Source organism: Octodon degus, unplaced genomic scaffold, assembly GCF_000260255.1.
Source record: "Octodon degus isolate 3935 unplaced genomic scaffold, OctDeg1.0 scaffold00091, whole genome shotgun sequence".
NCBI lineage: Eukaryota > Metazoa > Chordata > Mammalia > Rodentia > Octodontidae > Octodon > Octodon degus.
In genome coordinates this window covers 4,084,350-4,099,799 of record NW_004524667.1, presented here as the reverse complement: position 1 = coordinate 4,099,799, position 15,450 = coordinate 4,084,350, and the positions used below count along the sequence as shown (strand labels likewise).

The 15,450-nt window shown below is 37.1% G+C and overlaps 1 protein-coding gene across 2 annotated transcripts in view; it reads right to left on the bottom strand.

Annotated features, from left to right (window-relative positions):
* Positions 1-15,450, bottom strand: part of Prex2 (phosphatidylinositol-3,4,5-trisphosphate dependent Rac exchange factor 2) — a 303,532-nt gene that overhangs the window by 5,542 nt on the left and 282,540 nt on the right. For both annotated transcript variants that reach the window (XM_004637531.2, XM_023722364.1), the window contains 2 exons: positions 3,909-4,011; positions 1,518-1,585 (listed from right to left, as the gene is read on the bottom strand). In XM_004637531.2, the coding sequence (XP_004637588.1) occupies positions 1,518-1,585; positions 3,909-4,011 (171 nt within the window). The remainder of the gene's footprint in view (positions 1-1,517; positions 1,586-3,908; positions 4,012-15,450) is intronic.

Genomic DNA, 15,450 nt, shown 5'->3' with positions numbered 1-15,450 from the left:
TTATTACTCTCTTGTAAAAGCATCAACTTTATAGCCAGCCCATTTTATTGTCTTTTATTTCTAGTACTTTAAACATAACCCAATAAAGAAAAAAGTGAGCTCATCAACTTTTTTCCTTGTGTTGAGCTTGCATATTGGTTTATTGATCAGGATGCAGAGGTCTTATCCCAATCTACTGTTCATTACTGTTTATAAGCTCTAGCTAGAAACACCTTGCAGAGCCATTATCTGGCTTTCTTATTGGAATTTTAACACTCCAGTGGGTCTCTTATACAAATATACCATGTTTGCTCAAGGCAATAGAAAGAGAATCCTTATGTGAAATTAATCATTAGCAATAGAAAGTCTTAGAGTCTAACCTAATCAGCTATGAAAGGTAACATTAACAAGACTGGAAGATTAAACAGAGTTAGGAATCAGCACTAAAAATAAATACAGCTCGCACATGAGTGTTCCATCCATTTTCAGAGGAAAAATATGTTTTCCCTTTTAAAAGCACTTTCACTGCCCACATAGTTTTTCAGAATGAAATACAACTTCATAAATGCTGCAGTCATCATTCTCAGCCTGGTAATGGTGTTGTAAATAGAAACAAACACAGTGTCTCGTCGGTGACAGTGCCTGGAAGAGCCTACTTCTGGTTCATGAAAATGTATAAAAGCAATCAAATGCCACAGAAATTACTTAGCTTTGACCCTCTTTAAGCTAGATGCTGTCTACCTTAATCACTAGGGAAATCAAATTGAAAACAGTTGCTTTACACCTGCTAACTATATTCGTTTATTTCAAAAGTAGATCAGAGTCCTTTCTTTCTTATGATGAAATGTGAACTGTGTTTGGCATACTAAAAAAAACCCAAAAGCTGATGACTAATTTATTGAAACACATGTTCTTAAAAGCAGTTCAAACATTTGATGTGTACTATGTAAGCACCATGACGTAAGCAATAAATAAAATACAAAATACAGCCTTTGCTTCCTGAGTGCTCTTATTCAGGTTAGGCATAGAAATCTGTTAAGAAATAGTGTGACACAATGTAGTGAGGGCTATTATAATGCAACATACAAGAGGTTAAGGGCACCCAGAAAGGAATCAACTGAAACAAGGTTCTGGGCAAAAAATGAGACATGAGCAGGCTGTGTGTATTAAGTGGTTTTCCATATAGACACGGATGGGAGAGGCAATCATAACAGAGGAAAGAACATGTGTAAATACCGAAGGATGAATAGAAATAGCATTCTGGCAGTCTCAAAGTGGGATTCAAAGCTTAGTACCTATGTGGACTTCGGATTTTGAAGTCATGACAGAATTTGTAAAATAGAACAATGTTCAGTGAAGTGTGAGAGCACATCTGTTTAATCACCCTTAGCCACTGGCTGTCTAAAAGGGTACTCCCCATGATTACTATGGGTAGGACCCAGGGCATTTCCTAGAAGAGGTGTGTTATCCTCTAGTGCCAAGGCTAGGGAGATGCTGCCACACTCTTTAGGAGAAAGCACAACTAAGGATGCACTTACCTTGGAGCTGACTGAGGGGTCCGGTCTCTGACTCCCAAATTCTTGGCTGTGTTCTGAACTCTTGCTCCCTGAAAGCCAAGAAAATCACTTTTAGCTCCCCAATTTACTATTTAACATACCAGTGAAATCTGAGTGTGAAATAGTTATTCCAACAACTAGAGATGGATGGAGAAGGAAGAGAAATCACTATCTGAGAATTTTCAAAATCAAAGCTCTTAAGAATCAAGATATACTTTGCTTTTAGGTGATTGACATTTATTTCTGTAGCAATACATATTCAAAACCAAGTAAGAGCTTCCTGTTCTCTACCTCATCTAGTCTGTGTTTATTCTCAGAAACAACTATAAACTAAAATAATGAAAATAGGAAAGAGCAAACTATAAATAGCTGATCTATGTTACCACTTGTATATTACAGAAATCAATGCTCTATTATAGCATGTATCTGCTTTTCCTTGTTGAACAGATATTTAAAATTAATTATATTTAACAAGAAAATATTTCCCCAAATAGTTCTAGTATAATTTCTGGATTAATCATGTCCATGTGGCTTTCTAAAATTCAAACATTTGTCTTAAAGTTTAAAGTTCAAAAGATAATCTTTCTGAAAAAGTCTGTGCAATATTCCAAGTTTACAAATGAAGTTATAATTTTTTTTTTCTGCTCCTGAAGAAAACGAGTTACTACAAAGAACCAAAAGCCAGATTTTGTAACTTAGAATAGGTGAAGGAGAGTTCCTCAAAAAAACTGCAAAATCCTTCCTGCTTACAGGGGAAAAAGAAGAAAAATCAATGAGTATATGCTCTAAAGATGTAGCTAACAAAAGAAAGTAGAAAAGGGAAAATAGTAAAAAGATAGGAAGGGATTTACAAACTGCACTATGTATTTGAGACAATTTGATTTTGTAATTCTTTTTTATTTTTCCAGCCCTGTAAGTTATGTAGCCAAATCATAGCCTTTAAATGGAATATTCTAAAGTAAAGACCATTCCAATTTATTTTGCTTGCTATTAGCCATAATTTTGAGACAGTTCTTCCAAAGTCTTCTTTTGAAGTTACTCTGAGAGCCGCATAGTGAAATGCAAAAGTGCTTAATCTCATTCTTTGTCTCAGCAACCCATATCCCAAATCTGATGCAAATTACTGTAAGTTCAGTTTGACTCATATTTAACAGTATTTGTATATCTGCTTCCCCCCATTCACCCTAAGCCCATGGCAATTTATGAGTGTGTTTGCTCTTTGCCAGTTTAAGGACAGCCTGTCACATGCTTTGGGTAGACCTAAGCCTTACTTAGCAAACCCTTCCTACATCCTGGCTATCCATCTTTGACTCCTGGGCTTCAGACCAGAATCATCCATGTCTTTGCACTCCCTTTGCCCAGCTCTACACTGCAGACTCCAGTTTGACGGTGGCTTTTTCAGCTTATATATATTTCCACTGGCTTTGTCAACACCGTGAGTGCAATCCTGTGAGCAAGCCCAAAGGGATTTATGTTTGCATGAGAGGTACATACTGTACCAAGTCTTAGGCAAATAAAGTGGTCATAATTATAAAAACATACAAGTCAAACCAAGCAGCAAATAGATTTATTATTAGGGTAGTCCAAAGAAAAGGTGATGGGATAAGACACAAAATTGGTATCTTCCAACTTTTGGTAACTGTATACACTGTACTTTTTACTAGACAAAATCCATTTACTAATCAGCAAATTGAAAATCTGTGTATTATTGGCATATAAAAAACATTCTATGGGCTAAAACCTAAGTTACTGGACTTAAAATGCTCCTGGGTTACAGCACAGAAAGTTCATTCTGCTCTTGAGAGCAGAGTCTCATCTATAAGAATTCCAGTAACCTAAAGACAGCCCGGAGCCTGCCTACTGTTCATCCTCCAGAGGAATGTTTGAGGTCAGGGCTCTATCTCAGAATAATGTACATATGTAGCGTTGGACAGGAGAAATGACAGAAACCAGCAGTGCCCTCATTTTGCTCCTTTTCTCCCTTGCCACATCTGTCTCGCAATTTATTTCCAAAAACTTAGTAAATAATCCCAATTTCCAGAAAACATCCTATGTCTTTTATCTTGTCCCTTTCATACACTCCTCCCACCAATCCCCTCTGGTCTCACTTTGCCTGTCCTGTTCCCTTTACTCTTTAAGTTATTGTGCATACATATTTTCACCAGTGTCATATAAGACCCTTGGGAATTCCTCCTCCAGGTGTCCACCTATGTTGTCACTGGGCATGTTTCTCTTTCATGGATTAACCTGGCAGTTATGTGCCTAGAAGAGTGCCCGTCACCTCTGGGCATCTGTCAGACACCTAATAAATGAACCAAAGAACTTTTAACAGGTCCTGTCAGGTACCTCCCTTAAGATGCATAAGAGACGTACCTGCTTCCTCATGACGTCCGTAGCCTGCATGATATATCGAGGAGGCAGCCCATGGCTTCTGGCTAGAATGATGGCCTGCTCCAGTGTCACACTGAGGGTGCACCTGTGTGGTGAGACAAAGGCAGTCAGACCCACCAGTTTCCAGTAACACCTTTGAGACTGTTTGTGTTACTCGCTTTGCGTTCCACAACCAGCCCAAATCAAAGTGCTTAGACAATGTGCCACTGACTTTTCTACATAGGACACTTGAGGAACATTACTAAAGCTATAGAGTAAGGATATAAGAGTAAATTATAATGAGCTAGGTCCATGAGAATGATTTTTGATGGAAATAACTGGAATCACAATACATTTTATTACATATCATTATTTATTGATATTTCATATAGTTTAGAAGGAATGACTTCATAGCATCACTCATTTTGACACATGGATAGTTAATAAATTTTTATTTATGCACATATATCTTAGAAAAATGAACAATGAAAGTACTGCTCACAAAGATGAGATTTCATTTTAAAAATCTTGGATCCAATCTAAAAACCCCTCTATAAAAATTTCAACGAAACTGTTGGCCAGATAGCTCAGTGGATTAAAGCGCCTTCTTAGACAGATGCAGGGATCCGGCGTTGGGTGGTGGGGTGGTGAGTGGCGGGATGGGTTTCGATCCCTGGGCCTGCCATGCTGGCCCTGCCCCTGGGGTGCGCTGAGCCAGTGATTGAGACTGGGCGCGGTGGCACAAAACTGTAATCCCAGCGCACGGGAGGCTGAAACAGGAGAATTGCTACAAGTCCGTTCTGTGTAGTGAGGACCTGTAGACCCTGTACCAAATACATAATAAAAAATAAAAATTCAAAAACACCTGTCATTAGGTAGAAGGCGATATTATGCTCCGTATCTGGACTGTCTCCCCAAAGCCTTGTATGTCAGAGCTGTGGCATTTGTAAGGTGACTGGATCTGAGGGGTGCTCTCCCCGTTTGGAGGTTCATTCGTGGATGCTGAAAGTCTATAGCTGGACATGCTGCTGGGAGGTAGAATCTGGTGGAAGATGCAGGTCCCTGCGGGGTGACAGTGGAGGCCCCATATCCCTGCCCTCCTCCTCCCTTTGCTCTCTGCTTCCTGGAGCCCAGGCATGATCAGCTCTCCTCCCCAGTTCCTTCCACCACCAACCACAGACTGAAATGTGAACCGAAATAGGCCTCCCCTCCTTGAGGGTGTGATTCAGGTGTGTCGAGGAAGGCAGACATGGCCCGAGAAGCTAGCCGCTGCCCTGTCGGTGTGTTTCAACCTCGAGTAAGGCACTGGTGAATCTTTACTTGCTTCCTTCGCTCGGGGGCATCTCGTTTATGTTCTGCCACACCTTCCTCCTAGCATCCTTCCAGCACTGTGTTCAGGTGTTAATAGCTTTTAGGCAATCCTCTCTGAATTGGATTATTTATGGGTAGCTTTTCCATATATTTCCAAAATATGCTCATTAATTTGAAATGTTTTTCTGAAAGTTTTTAAGGTTTGTTGCACTTCCTGGTTTGACTTACTGTACTTTTATAAGTCTTTTCTCTGCTTCTGCACTGACCTCCCTATGGGTTGGTGCTCTTCTGCTGTATTTTTCTGTATCTACCTAGTATTTTTTCCATAAATTACAGTAATGAATAACAAAAATGATACTATTGTTTTTAGGTAAGGACCATCTAACTCATTATCCATACTTTTTGAGGCTGTAACACGCAAGTCTAATAATTCAGTAGATTGCAGGTAATTAGGCAAAAGAAGAGTAAGTGATTGAAAACATTATTATTGTAATGTTAGAAAGACACTGACAAGGTAGAAACATCTTACATATTTCATGTATCTGCATTGTAAGGAGAAGCACGTTAAATGACTAGAAAAGCCACGTCCCTATTACCACTGCAGATAATTCTTTTGAGAACATTAATAACATATGTTCATATGGATTAAAGTTTTATAATTCATTTCAGGCTTGCATGACGTTCATGAAGATTTCGCATATGAGTGTGGTAACAATGCATACTGCTTCAGGCTCACGTACATGCTGCATAACAGGCCATGCTAGAGAAGGCCACGTAGCACAACTCACAGTTCATGTATAAAAAAAACCAATTTTCTACAAAGCATTTAATTGCTGGCCTACTCAACAGGCTATAACCTTTTTCCTCTGCAGGGTCTCCTCTACTCCAATTTTAAATCTTTATTGATATTAACATTTTACTCAATAACACTTATACCAGTTGAATAAAGCTAAGAAAAAAAAATCTTTATTTTGTTCTAACAACACTGGGACATGCCTGTGCTTTCCTGATAAAGCATGACTTGCCTACTCACAACAAACACTTACTGTGATTTTTCCCCCACTGGCAGCCTATAATTTTTATTCATTTTCTTAATCCTTTTAAACTGATTTATTCTTCTCTTGTTCCAGTTTTAATAAACAGCAGCATAGCAGCAAATTATCTGCTAGACTTTAAAATATTTTGTAGCAATTGGGCAATCACAGAGCCAGGAACATGCTCAATGACACAGTTCCTCAAAGTGTCACCTCTTTAGGTCAAATCACTGCGCAGAAAACTCCACCTGCAAACAGATACTGTTTTTCTTTTCCCAGCCTATCCCAAAAGGGTAGCTATATATGTATTTATCTTTTCATACTAGTATTGTATATAATTCAATTAGATCCAAACATTGACTTGGAAACTTTAAAAAGTGACAAATTTTGAACAAGAAGATCATGTTAATGTTGGAAACACTGCCTGTATTTAATTCATGGTTGATGGATCCAAAGGAGGCTTAGTATTTCCATGCACAGCATCACACAATTCCACCATCCTAAATTCACATGTGGAAGAAAACCTAGTGGTAAGTCCACAACTTTGTTCTCAATGTGCCATCATTTGCCTCAGAACTTTTAGCTTCTCTAGTCTCTCCCAATCTTAATGCCAAGTGAAAAGATCTAGCATGCACAGGAAGCATTTTGATTTCTGGCATTGTCTAAAGTTTCCCGGGTCCAGAAAGTGTTGTTTTCACATTTTTTTTTTCTAACAGCACATAAACATATGCTCAGAGTTCAGTTTTGCAACAGATCACTTGATTGTATTGGTGCTTTTACTTACCAGAGTGACTGATCTTGTAACGTCAGGCAAGAAAATGGGAGGAACATTCTCAAGGTCAGGACCGTAAGCAACTCCTACCCAATCTGAGGTCCCCCACTTTATCACTCAATCTCCTTTCTATAATAATCTCTGCTTTCTAGAAAGGACAGTTAAGTTAAAATTTATATCATTTTATATTTTCACTCTGGAAAATACAGGCCTTCAAATTTTTCATCTCCTTCTAGCTGTTATGTCATTGATGTTTTTAGACAACTCTCCCAGAAGTCATAAAAATAATAAAATAAATGTCATGAAATATTATTTGTCTTCATAAAAAGGCAAATATATTCACGGAAGAAAGCAATTTCATAATTTCAGTAATGAGACATTTCAAATACTGACTCAATACTTGTGAGGAAATTACTTGATGGAGTGGTACAATTATAGAGCACTGCTAAATTCCCCCAATAAAGCCAACAGGAAGAGTCAATATATCTGTACTTATGATTAATATATCTCCTTGACACATTTGTATTGAGAATACATAGCTCACTCAGATAATTAGCACAGATTTAATGTGATAAATATAATTTATAGCTAATGGATCCAATTTAACTTAAAGGCATTTTTAGCAATTCTATGGAAGAAATACAAAATGTTTTCTTCCATTCCTTCATTCAATTACTTAACAAGGATTTTTTTAATGTTTATTTTGTACCTATAGATACTCTTTGGGGTTAGCAGATGCTGTAAAAGCTTGAACTTCAGGGCTCCTGACTCAGATGATTGTTGTGTAAGGTTTTGGGAGGGGCCTCAGCAGTGTGCTCACAGGGATGCGTGCATACATATCTGCAAAAGTACAATGTGTTAACTGAAAAGATTGCAGCTGCAGTCTTCTCTCCATCTAGTTTCTTCTGTCACGATGGGTCGTGTAGCTATTTCTGGAACTGAGCTAATGGAAGCTGAGTTAGAAATATTCAGGATAGGCTTGCTGAGACCTACTTAGAGGACATACAGTTATTGCTGTAGTAAAGTTATTTTGGTGTCTGCGGTAGGAATGGCTTCCAGAATATTCCTACTGCCCATTAAACAAAGTCATCCCATGTGGAGAAGGGAGGCAAGAGCCAGGGCACAAGGCTATGAGTTCAATTCCTGCTACAAAAAGAAGGGTGGGGGACAGAGGGAGGGTGGGATGGAGGGAGGGAGGGAGACAGAGAGAGAAAGAGAAGGAGAGGCAGGACCAGAGGCTGTGAGGTAATACGCCCACTTGGTGTCCGTGTGTGAGTGTTGAAGAAGAAATATGAAATTTGAAATGTATAAAGCAGAAGCTGCTGTGGAGGATAACCTTCTAAACCTTATGATCTGTGTGGTAAAGAACCTCACAAGCATTTTTTTTTTTTGTATTTGAAAATAATTTAAAAACAAACCCGTCATTAGCAATATAATACATTTTGAAGTTGACAGTTTTCTGAACTTCTAGTGATTTAAATTTGATCCAGTCATACTAGAGAAAATACAGAATAATTTTCTTACTCTCTTTAATAGAAAGTTATATTATAAAAGTATAATTTGAAGAGGTAATCACAGGCAATGTTACTGAAAATGGTGAGGGAGTTAGGCAATAGAATATTGTTTTATAAATCTCATAATGCTTGTCATTATGAGCATTATAAACATTACATTTTTGGCCTTCTATATAAACAATAATTTTAATTTCTTTCTTTCATTTTTTTTTTGGTAATTGTCTACTTCTTTTCTTAAAGAGGGCATTTAATTTCTGATTCAAGTTTCCATTTTTCCAGTGAGGAGTATACTAGCAAACAAAGTCAGGTCCCACTCTTTTTGATAATCAAATTTCTGTGAGAAGAAAAAGAAAATAAAGAAGCAAGAGAGAGTATGAAGTGGGGATAAATTATCCAGAACAGTTAATTTTGTACCTGAATATAAAATGGAGCAGCGGTAACAGGGGAAGGAATGTAGAGGGTGATGGTCTTTTTAAGAAAACTGTCAGGAAGAAGAAGTTCAAAGCCTGAGGTTAATATCTGTTTGATTTGGACACAAACAAATATGGAGATCAATACACCAGTGCACAAAGAGAAGACAATAACGAGGTTTGGGAAGTAGGAAACATTTGGGACTCTGGGGGTCAGAGGACAATAGCAGGCAGTCTTTTTGTTTATTTCTCTGATTGATACCCAAAGAATTTCAACCCTTATAATACATGACATAAAAGAGAAATTTGATAAGGAAGTTATCAAAGAATCAAAGAAATGTACTAAGTATCCAACCTTAACATCGTACCAATACTATATTCATAGTACTTTCAGTTGCCTTCCAGTGGCAGCATTTGCAAAAGCAAGCTATTCATCGTGATGCTTAACATACCATTCTCCACCATCTCCCCCTATGTACTTACTTTCTTTTTCTTTTTATTCTTATACTGGGGATCAAACTCAGGATCTTGCAAATGCCAGGCAGGTGCTTATGCCACTGAGCCATATCCCCAACTCCTGTACTTTACTTTCTCCACTCAACCTAGAACTTCTTCTAGTTCATGAGAAAATATTCTTCCCAATCTGAAATTCTCATCCAATGTTATTAGTCTTTCACTACTTTAAATGTATCTGGGGATGTCTTCCCCAATGTAGAATGGCAGCTGACAACAGGGTCTCACAAATTCAACAAGTAGAGTTCACCTGACTATATCATCATACTTGGTGATGCAATTCTTCATAATTTTTCTTTCATATGTTTGGGGTTTGTTCCAATTGATCTCAGACATCATGCTTCAACTTTTTATGTCAAACTGCAGAGCTCAGTGTCAAGAAATCAAATGAAGTTATCTCCTTTTTGCCAGTTCTATTGCAGAAGCTGGGGGTACAAAATAATCGAGCTATAACATACAATGCCCACCCACTCTCTCCTGAATTAAGTCTTACTGGAGAGACAAAGTTTGGTTTTGTAAATTGGCCTAAATGCCAAATACTGTATCTTAACATCTATTAATATATATCTGTTATACTGTATTTAGTTTACTTTTTAAGACTTCAAATCTTACTCAAACTAGGGTTTTCTACACATTAATTTTTCTCTTTAAGATGATTCATGACATTCTAGAATAAATTAAGCACAATACTCTCAAAACCTAAGGACCATTATATATTTGGTAATTTACCATGATCACAGATAAAAACATGAGTTAAATTATAATGCCAAAGCTCCAGGTGTCTACCGACTCATTTAAGGTTGATTGCAATTGTACTAAACCAGGAGACCAAGCTCTCAAAGGTTTAAATTCATCAACTTGAACACTTGAGGGGATACAGCACCTCTTTCAGGCAACCAGGGAGATGCAGAACTCACAGTCAAACAGACATGGGAATCACAGCGTCATCATGAGGCTCGGGGCTTTGTTCCCCTAGTGTGAATTTATTTGCTTACTCTCAGTATATTCACTCTCAGGGTTTTGCTTGGAAACTAATTGTTATATTTGCCATATCTTGGGGACAAACTCAAAGGTTTTTACTCGTGGAGGAGGATTACTCAGTCACAACCTGACATATTAAATGAAATAATAAAAAAACTAGGGTGATAAGGCTCCGTGAATTTATAGCCACACTTTACCAAAATTGATATTATATAGATGTAGAAGTAAAAAAGTAATTTAAAGAATTCAAAACGAGAGAATATTATCATTAGCCAGGGATATTTTCTTTTTATTTTCCTACAGTTTAAAAATTAATTGGGACTAAACATTAGTTTGAACTTCTCTATTGTTTTCCTCAATAATGTTACATAGTCAGCTGGAAATAAAATTTCTTCTTAAAAATGACTGTGATCACTAAATTTAGAGATACATGTTGATAATTTAAAACTTACTTGAGCAGTAATCTATTTTGCGCATTTATAATTGTATAACTGAATCACATAGATAAATACTATCTTTTTGATGTGATATTTATACTTAGCATAATAATTTACTGCTAAAAACATGGCATTTGGTAAATACACATCCCAAGGTGAAAGGTATATGTCTAAGTTAACTGAGTTTAGGGGACTACATGCTAACGGATACTTTTCTCATGTAAGTAGAGTAGATGTGACTCCTTAACGATCTGTAGGAACCAGCTCACCATGAAACTTAAATTGATTTACTTTCAGTAACAAGAAGATTAATTTGATTTTGTAAATATAAAGGGAAGTAAATATTTGTTGAGAATTTTTTGAAATTCTGAGTTTTGACCTGACATAAAATTGTTCAAGATTTACTGAAAGCAAGAGTTGATATTTAATTTTTTTCCATAATTTTATTGAGAAACAAATAGCAATGAGACAGTTTCAAACCAAATTGGTAGGACAGTTTCAATAATTAACACATTGCATACATTCTTCCTAGTGGTTAATTGCTGTACAAGATGCGGACATGATATCCTATTTACAAACACCATTAGAACAAATCCCTCTATTCATTAAGAGAATGTAACTATATATCTATCCTAACCATTTTGAATACACGGATGCAAGATGGATATTCGTCAGTATCCCCTTTTTTGTTTAGTTCTGTCATTTGAGTATTATAGGTGTGTTAACTCAGCAAAATATTCTAAAAGAGTCCAATAGTCCATAATAGTATTGGGTCTTCTGCTTCACTGGCAATGTCAGAAACTGTTGACCTGAGTCCCCATTGATGTTTAATTATTTGACTAATCTTGCATACCTATAAATTTCTTTGTGTTACCCAGGATTGAATTTATGATTTGTGCTTGTCAGGCAGGTGCTTATTCTACTGAGCTATCTCCCCAGTCCTTATACCTGTAACTGTTAATCTGAACAACAGACTTGACAATAAAAATATGTAATATAACAATCATTGTTAATTATTTTATTTTATTTTATTTTATTTTATTTGTGGTACCTGGGATTGAACTTGGGACCCTGCGCTTGCCAGGCAAGTGTTTATTCTACTGAGCTATCTCCCCAGGCCTAAATATTTATTCTTGTTTTGAATTCTGTACCATATGTATTATTGTATGTTGCTCCGTTTCTGTCTTTTTTTTGCTATTTGTTTCTGCTTTTACAGTTTAAAATAAAATTTAAAAATTGTATCCCATGAGCACAACCTGATTTTGTTTAGCTCTCGACTTCCACATGTGCCACCTCCTACTAATCATCTTTTATAACCACTATGTTGCTTTTCATAGTGGGAACAAGAGGGACAGAAATCCCTTAGGGAATATGTACCTGCAGACTATTCATAATGCCAGTCTGAGAAACCTATTATTTTGATAATTTTCTTCACATGAATTACGTCTTTACCTAGTCATAAATTTACCTGTGGCCTGTACAGATTGAGATTTTAAAATCTGAAGTCGTTTTCTTCACTCTAGGATACTCTCCATTATTTCTCCTTTAAATAAAGGCCAGATCACTATTCGTGTTCACAAGACTATCGTGAACATATTGTCAGGAATCTAGTCAGCTGTGCTTCTCTGTGCTACTCTATTAAGCTGAAGTTATCCATGTGGCACTCCAATTTCGGAAAAGAACAATCCCCACCCATTTCAATCCCAGGGGAACGATGAAGGCGGAAGGCTGGGACATCAGCAGCCACTCCTGCTATTTGCAACCATTCTTGAAAGCACAAAAGCATCTTGCAACAGATGCACAGCACCACTGAGCCCCTGATCTTATACAATCGAAAGCGTCATCTGAAATTCTGTCCTCAGAAGTCAAAGGCAGATTCATTCTAACAAACTCTCAACTACAGATGCTGGAGAAATGTGAATGACTGCTCCATTTCTGTGTTCACATTTTCCTGTGCTTTTCTAGTGGTCACGTTTCTCTGAAACAGATGTGTTAGAGATTCACTGGCCCTGGTGAGAATGAGGTTAAGAGAAATGAGCCCTGTTCATTGACCCTGACGAGAGAGATGAAAAATGAGGTATATTTGCTGACCTTGATTGAGAAAAGATACATGAGGCACAGAAATCACTTAATTTGTTAAAGGCTTATTGTATAATGATTCTTTGTGTGACTCCAATCTCCTCATTTTTACAAAACCTTTCTACAGGAGGTGTGATAAGGATTAAAATTATTGCTTTCCAAAAAATCTCTATCGAATGATTTATAATTTCCTACTATAATTTATCTCTAAGGAATTTTACAAAGTCCCATGTTATCCTGACTCATATGCAGTTCTACATGTTAATGCATCTGCCATGACATAGTTCATCCTTGCTAACATCCTATTTCTTACAGTTGCCCAGAGCTCTCCTCTTCAGCTATATTGCAAATGCCATAGCCTGACTACACCAGTGGAACCTCACTCCAACCTCTCCTCTCTTCTTCCTATTGGTCTTCCTCTCTAACTGAGGTAAGCTTCTAAGTGTGAAGGAAAGTGCAAGCAGATGAATAGCTTCCCATTTCTTAACATGGAATTCAAGGTCTTCACAATCTGGCCCTTGTTTGCCTGACTTCTGCTCCATGCTTTAAAAACCGTGCTTACAGTTCTCGGCAAGTATTGACTCACCCAGCTCTCATATGTTGATTGCTTGTGTACACTGTCTCCTATGTACTGGGTTAAGTCACATAGCACACCTCCAATCCCACTGTCCTACCCATCTGAAAGGTGTAGAGGTTAAGAATATAAATATTGGCCTGGCATGGTGGTGCACGTCCATAATATATCACTGGCACATGGAATGGGATTGGAATTGGAATCCATGTCATTTTTTGTCTAAGGAAATATTGAATGCTTCCAAGGCTCAAGAAGTCTGCTGAAAAAGCTACAGTCAACAAAGACACCATCCTAGCCTATTGGTAGTGGTAGGAGAGAGAATGAGGTAGAAAAATTGATGCGAGTTCAAAATTTCCCTGGGGAACATAGTGAGTTCAAGACCAGCACGAAATACAGAGTGAGGCTCTATCTTTAAAAAGGACCTTAGAGAAAACTTCCTGAGTAGGATCTTGCCTCTGCTCATAGTTAGATAACCTTGGGCAAGTTAGTTAAAGCTTTTAAATTCTGTTTCCTCCTCTGTAAATTGAGGTCAACAATATAACTTACTATTCTATAATACTAAGGAGTGTTGTTTTCGGTCTTATATGAAATGATTCATGTTTAGGATATATACATATAGCAGATTTATAATGAATATTAGCAATTTTCATTAATATTACCACTACCACCATGACTACCAATAGGCTAGAGTGGTGTTTCTATTGACTGTAGTTTTTCTAGATTGCAGCAGGCTTCCTGAGCCTTGGACACATTCAATATTTCTGTAGAGGAAAAAATGACATGAATTCCAATTCCAATTCCATTCCATGTGCCAATGATGCTTAGATGTCTGTGCACCTGGGCAGCAAGATCCACTCCCACATGCTCTGCATTTGTCAACTGTTTTGTCAAAAAGAGGTCATCCAATGACATGATAACCCTGAGGGGTCAGTCAGTCACTGGAGCATTATCTTTCCTTCATTACTTATGGTTTAGATTTACCTTTTTCAGGACTTAATCACTGTTCCTGTCACAGGCTGAATAACAGTTTGGAATGAGTTTTGTTAATACTTGGAAAACATACAGCACATTGATTTTTCTATTAACTATTAATTACTATACCATAAAAGTTATCTACACATTAGTTGTCAATATTGCCTTGAGGAAGAGTATATTTGCAACTTCAAGAAAACTAGTTCTTTCATATTGTCAAAATTACAAGTTATGTAGCTCTTTTCTGTGTCATAGTCTGAAAAACATCTAATTCTTCATGTCACTTCATTTAAAAAACCCAATAGTCATTAAAAACACACTCTTGTATTCTTCTTATTATTCTTATTATCAACTTGGTGCTCCTGGTTTGGCTAAGTGTCTCCCCAGTGTGGTTGCCCAAATTAGTTAAGTGCAATAAAAACTGCAACCCTCCTCTTTTCCTAGTGGGAGTAGGACCAGGTACATAGCAGTGCACCACAAGTAGGGCTGTTGGTTGTGGTTCTGTTTTATATTTTGTGTCTCCCTCAACAAATGAATGAATAAATCAATGCTAGCATTTGAGTCTTTCCAAAATATTTTAGCAAATACTCTTGGTTTTTCTACCTAAGCAAAACTTTCCTGTCCGTAATTCAAGGACATCTGTTTTGCTGCTCACCAGTGAGTTTTCCATAAAATATCAAAGAAGATTTTTAAAATAAGCTCTAAAAGATCCAGGGTTTTTTGTATCCTATTTCTTGTGAATTTGCAGAATCAACTCTTGTGATTTTATCCTGTGGTGATCCCCAACTCTGGTTTGTAATGATGCTTCACAGGCTTTCATCTATTTTAGTAGGTATGACTTCGTGGTTTTAGTTATTTTTTTCCATAATTTTATTGAGAAACAAATAGCAATGAGACAATTTCAAATCAAATTGGTAGGACAGTTTCAATAATTAACACATTGCATAC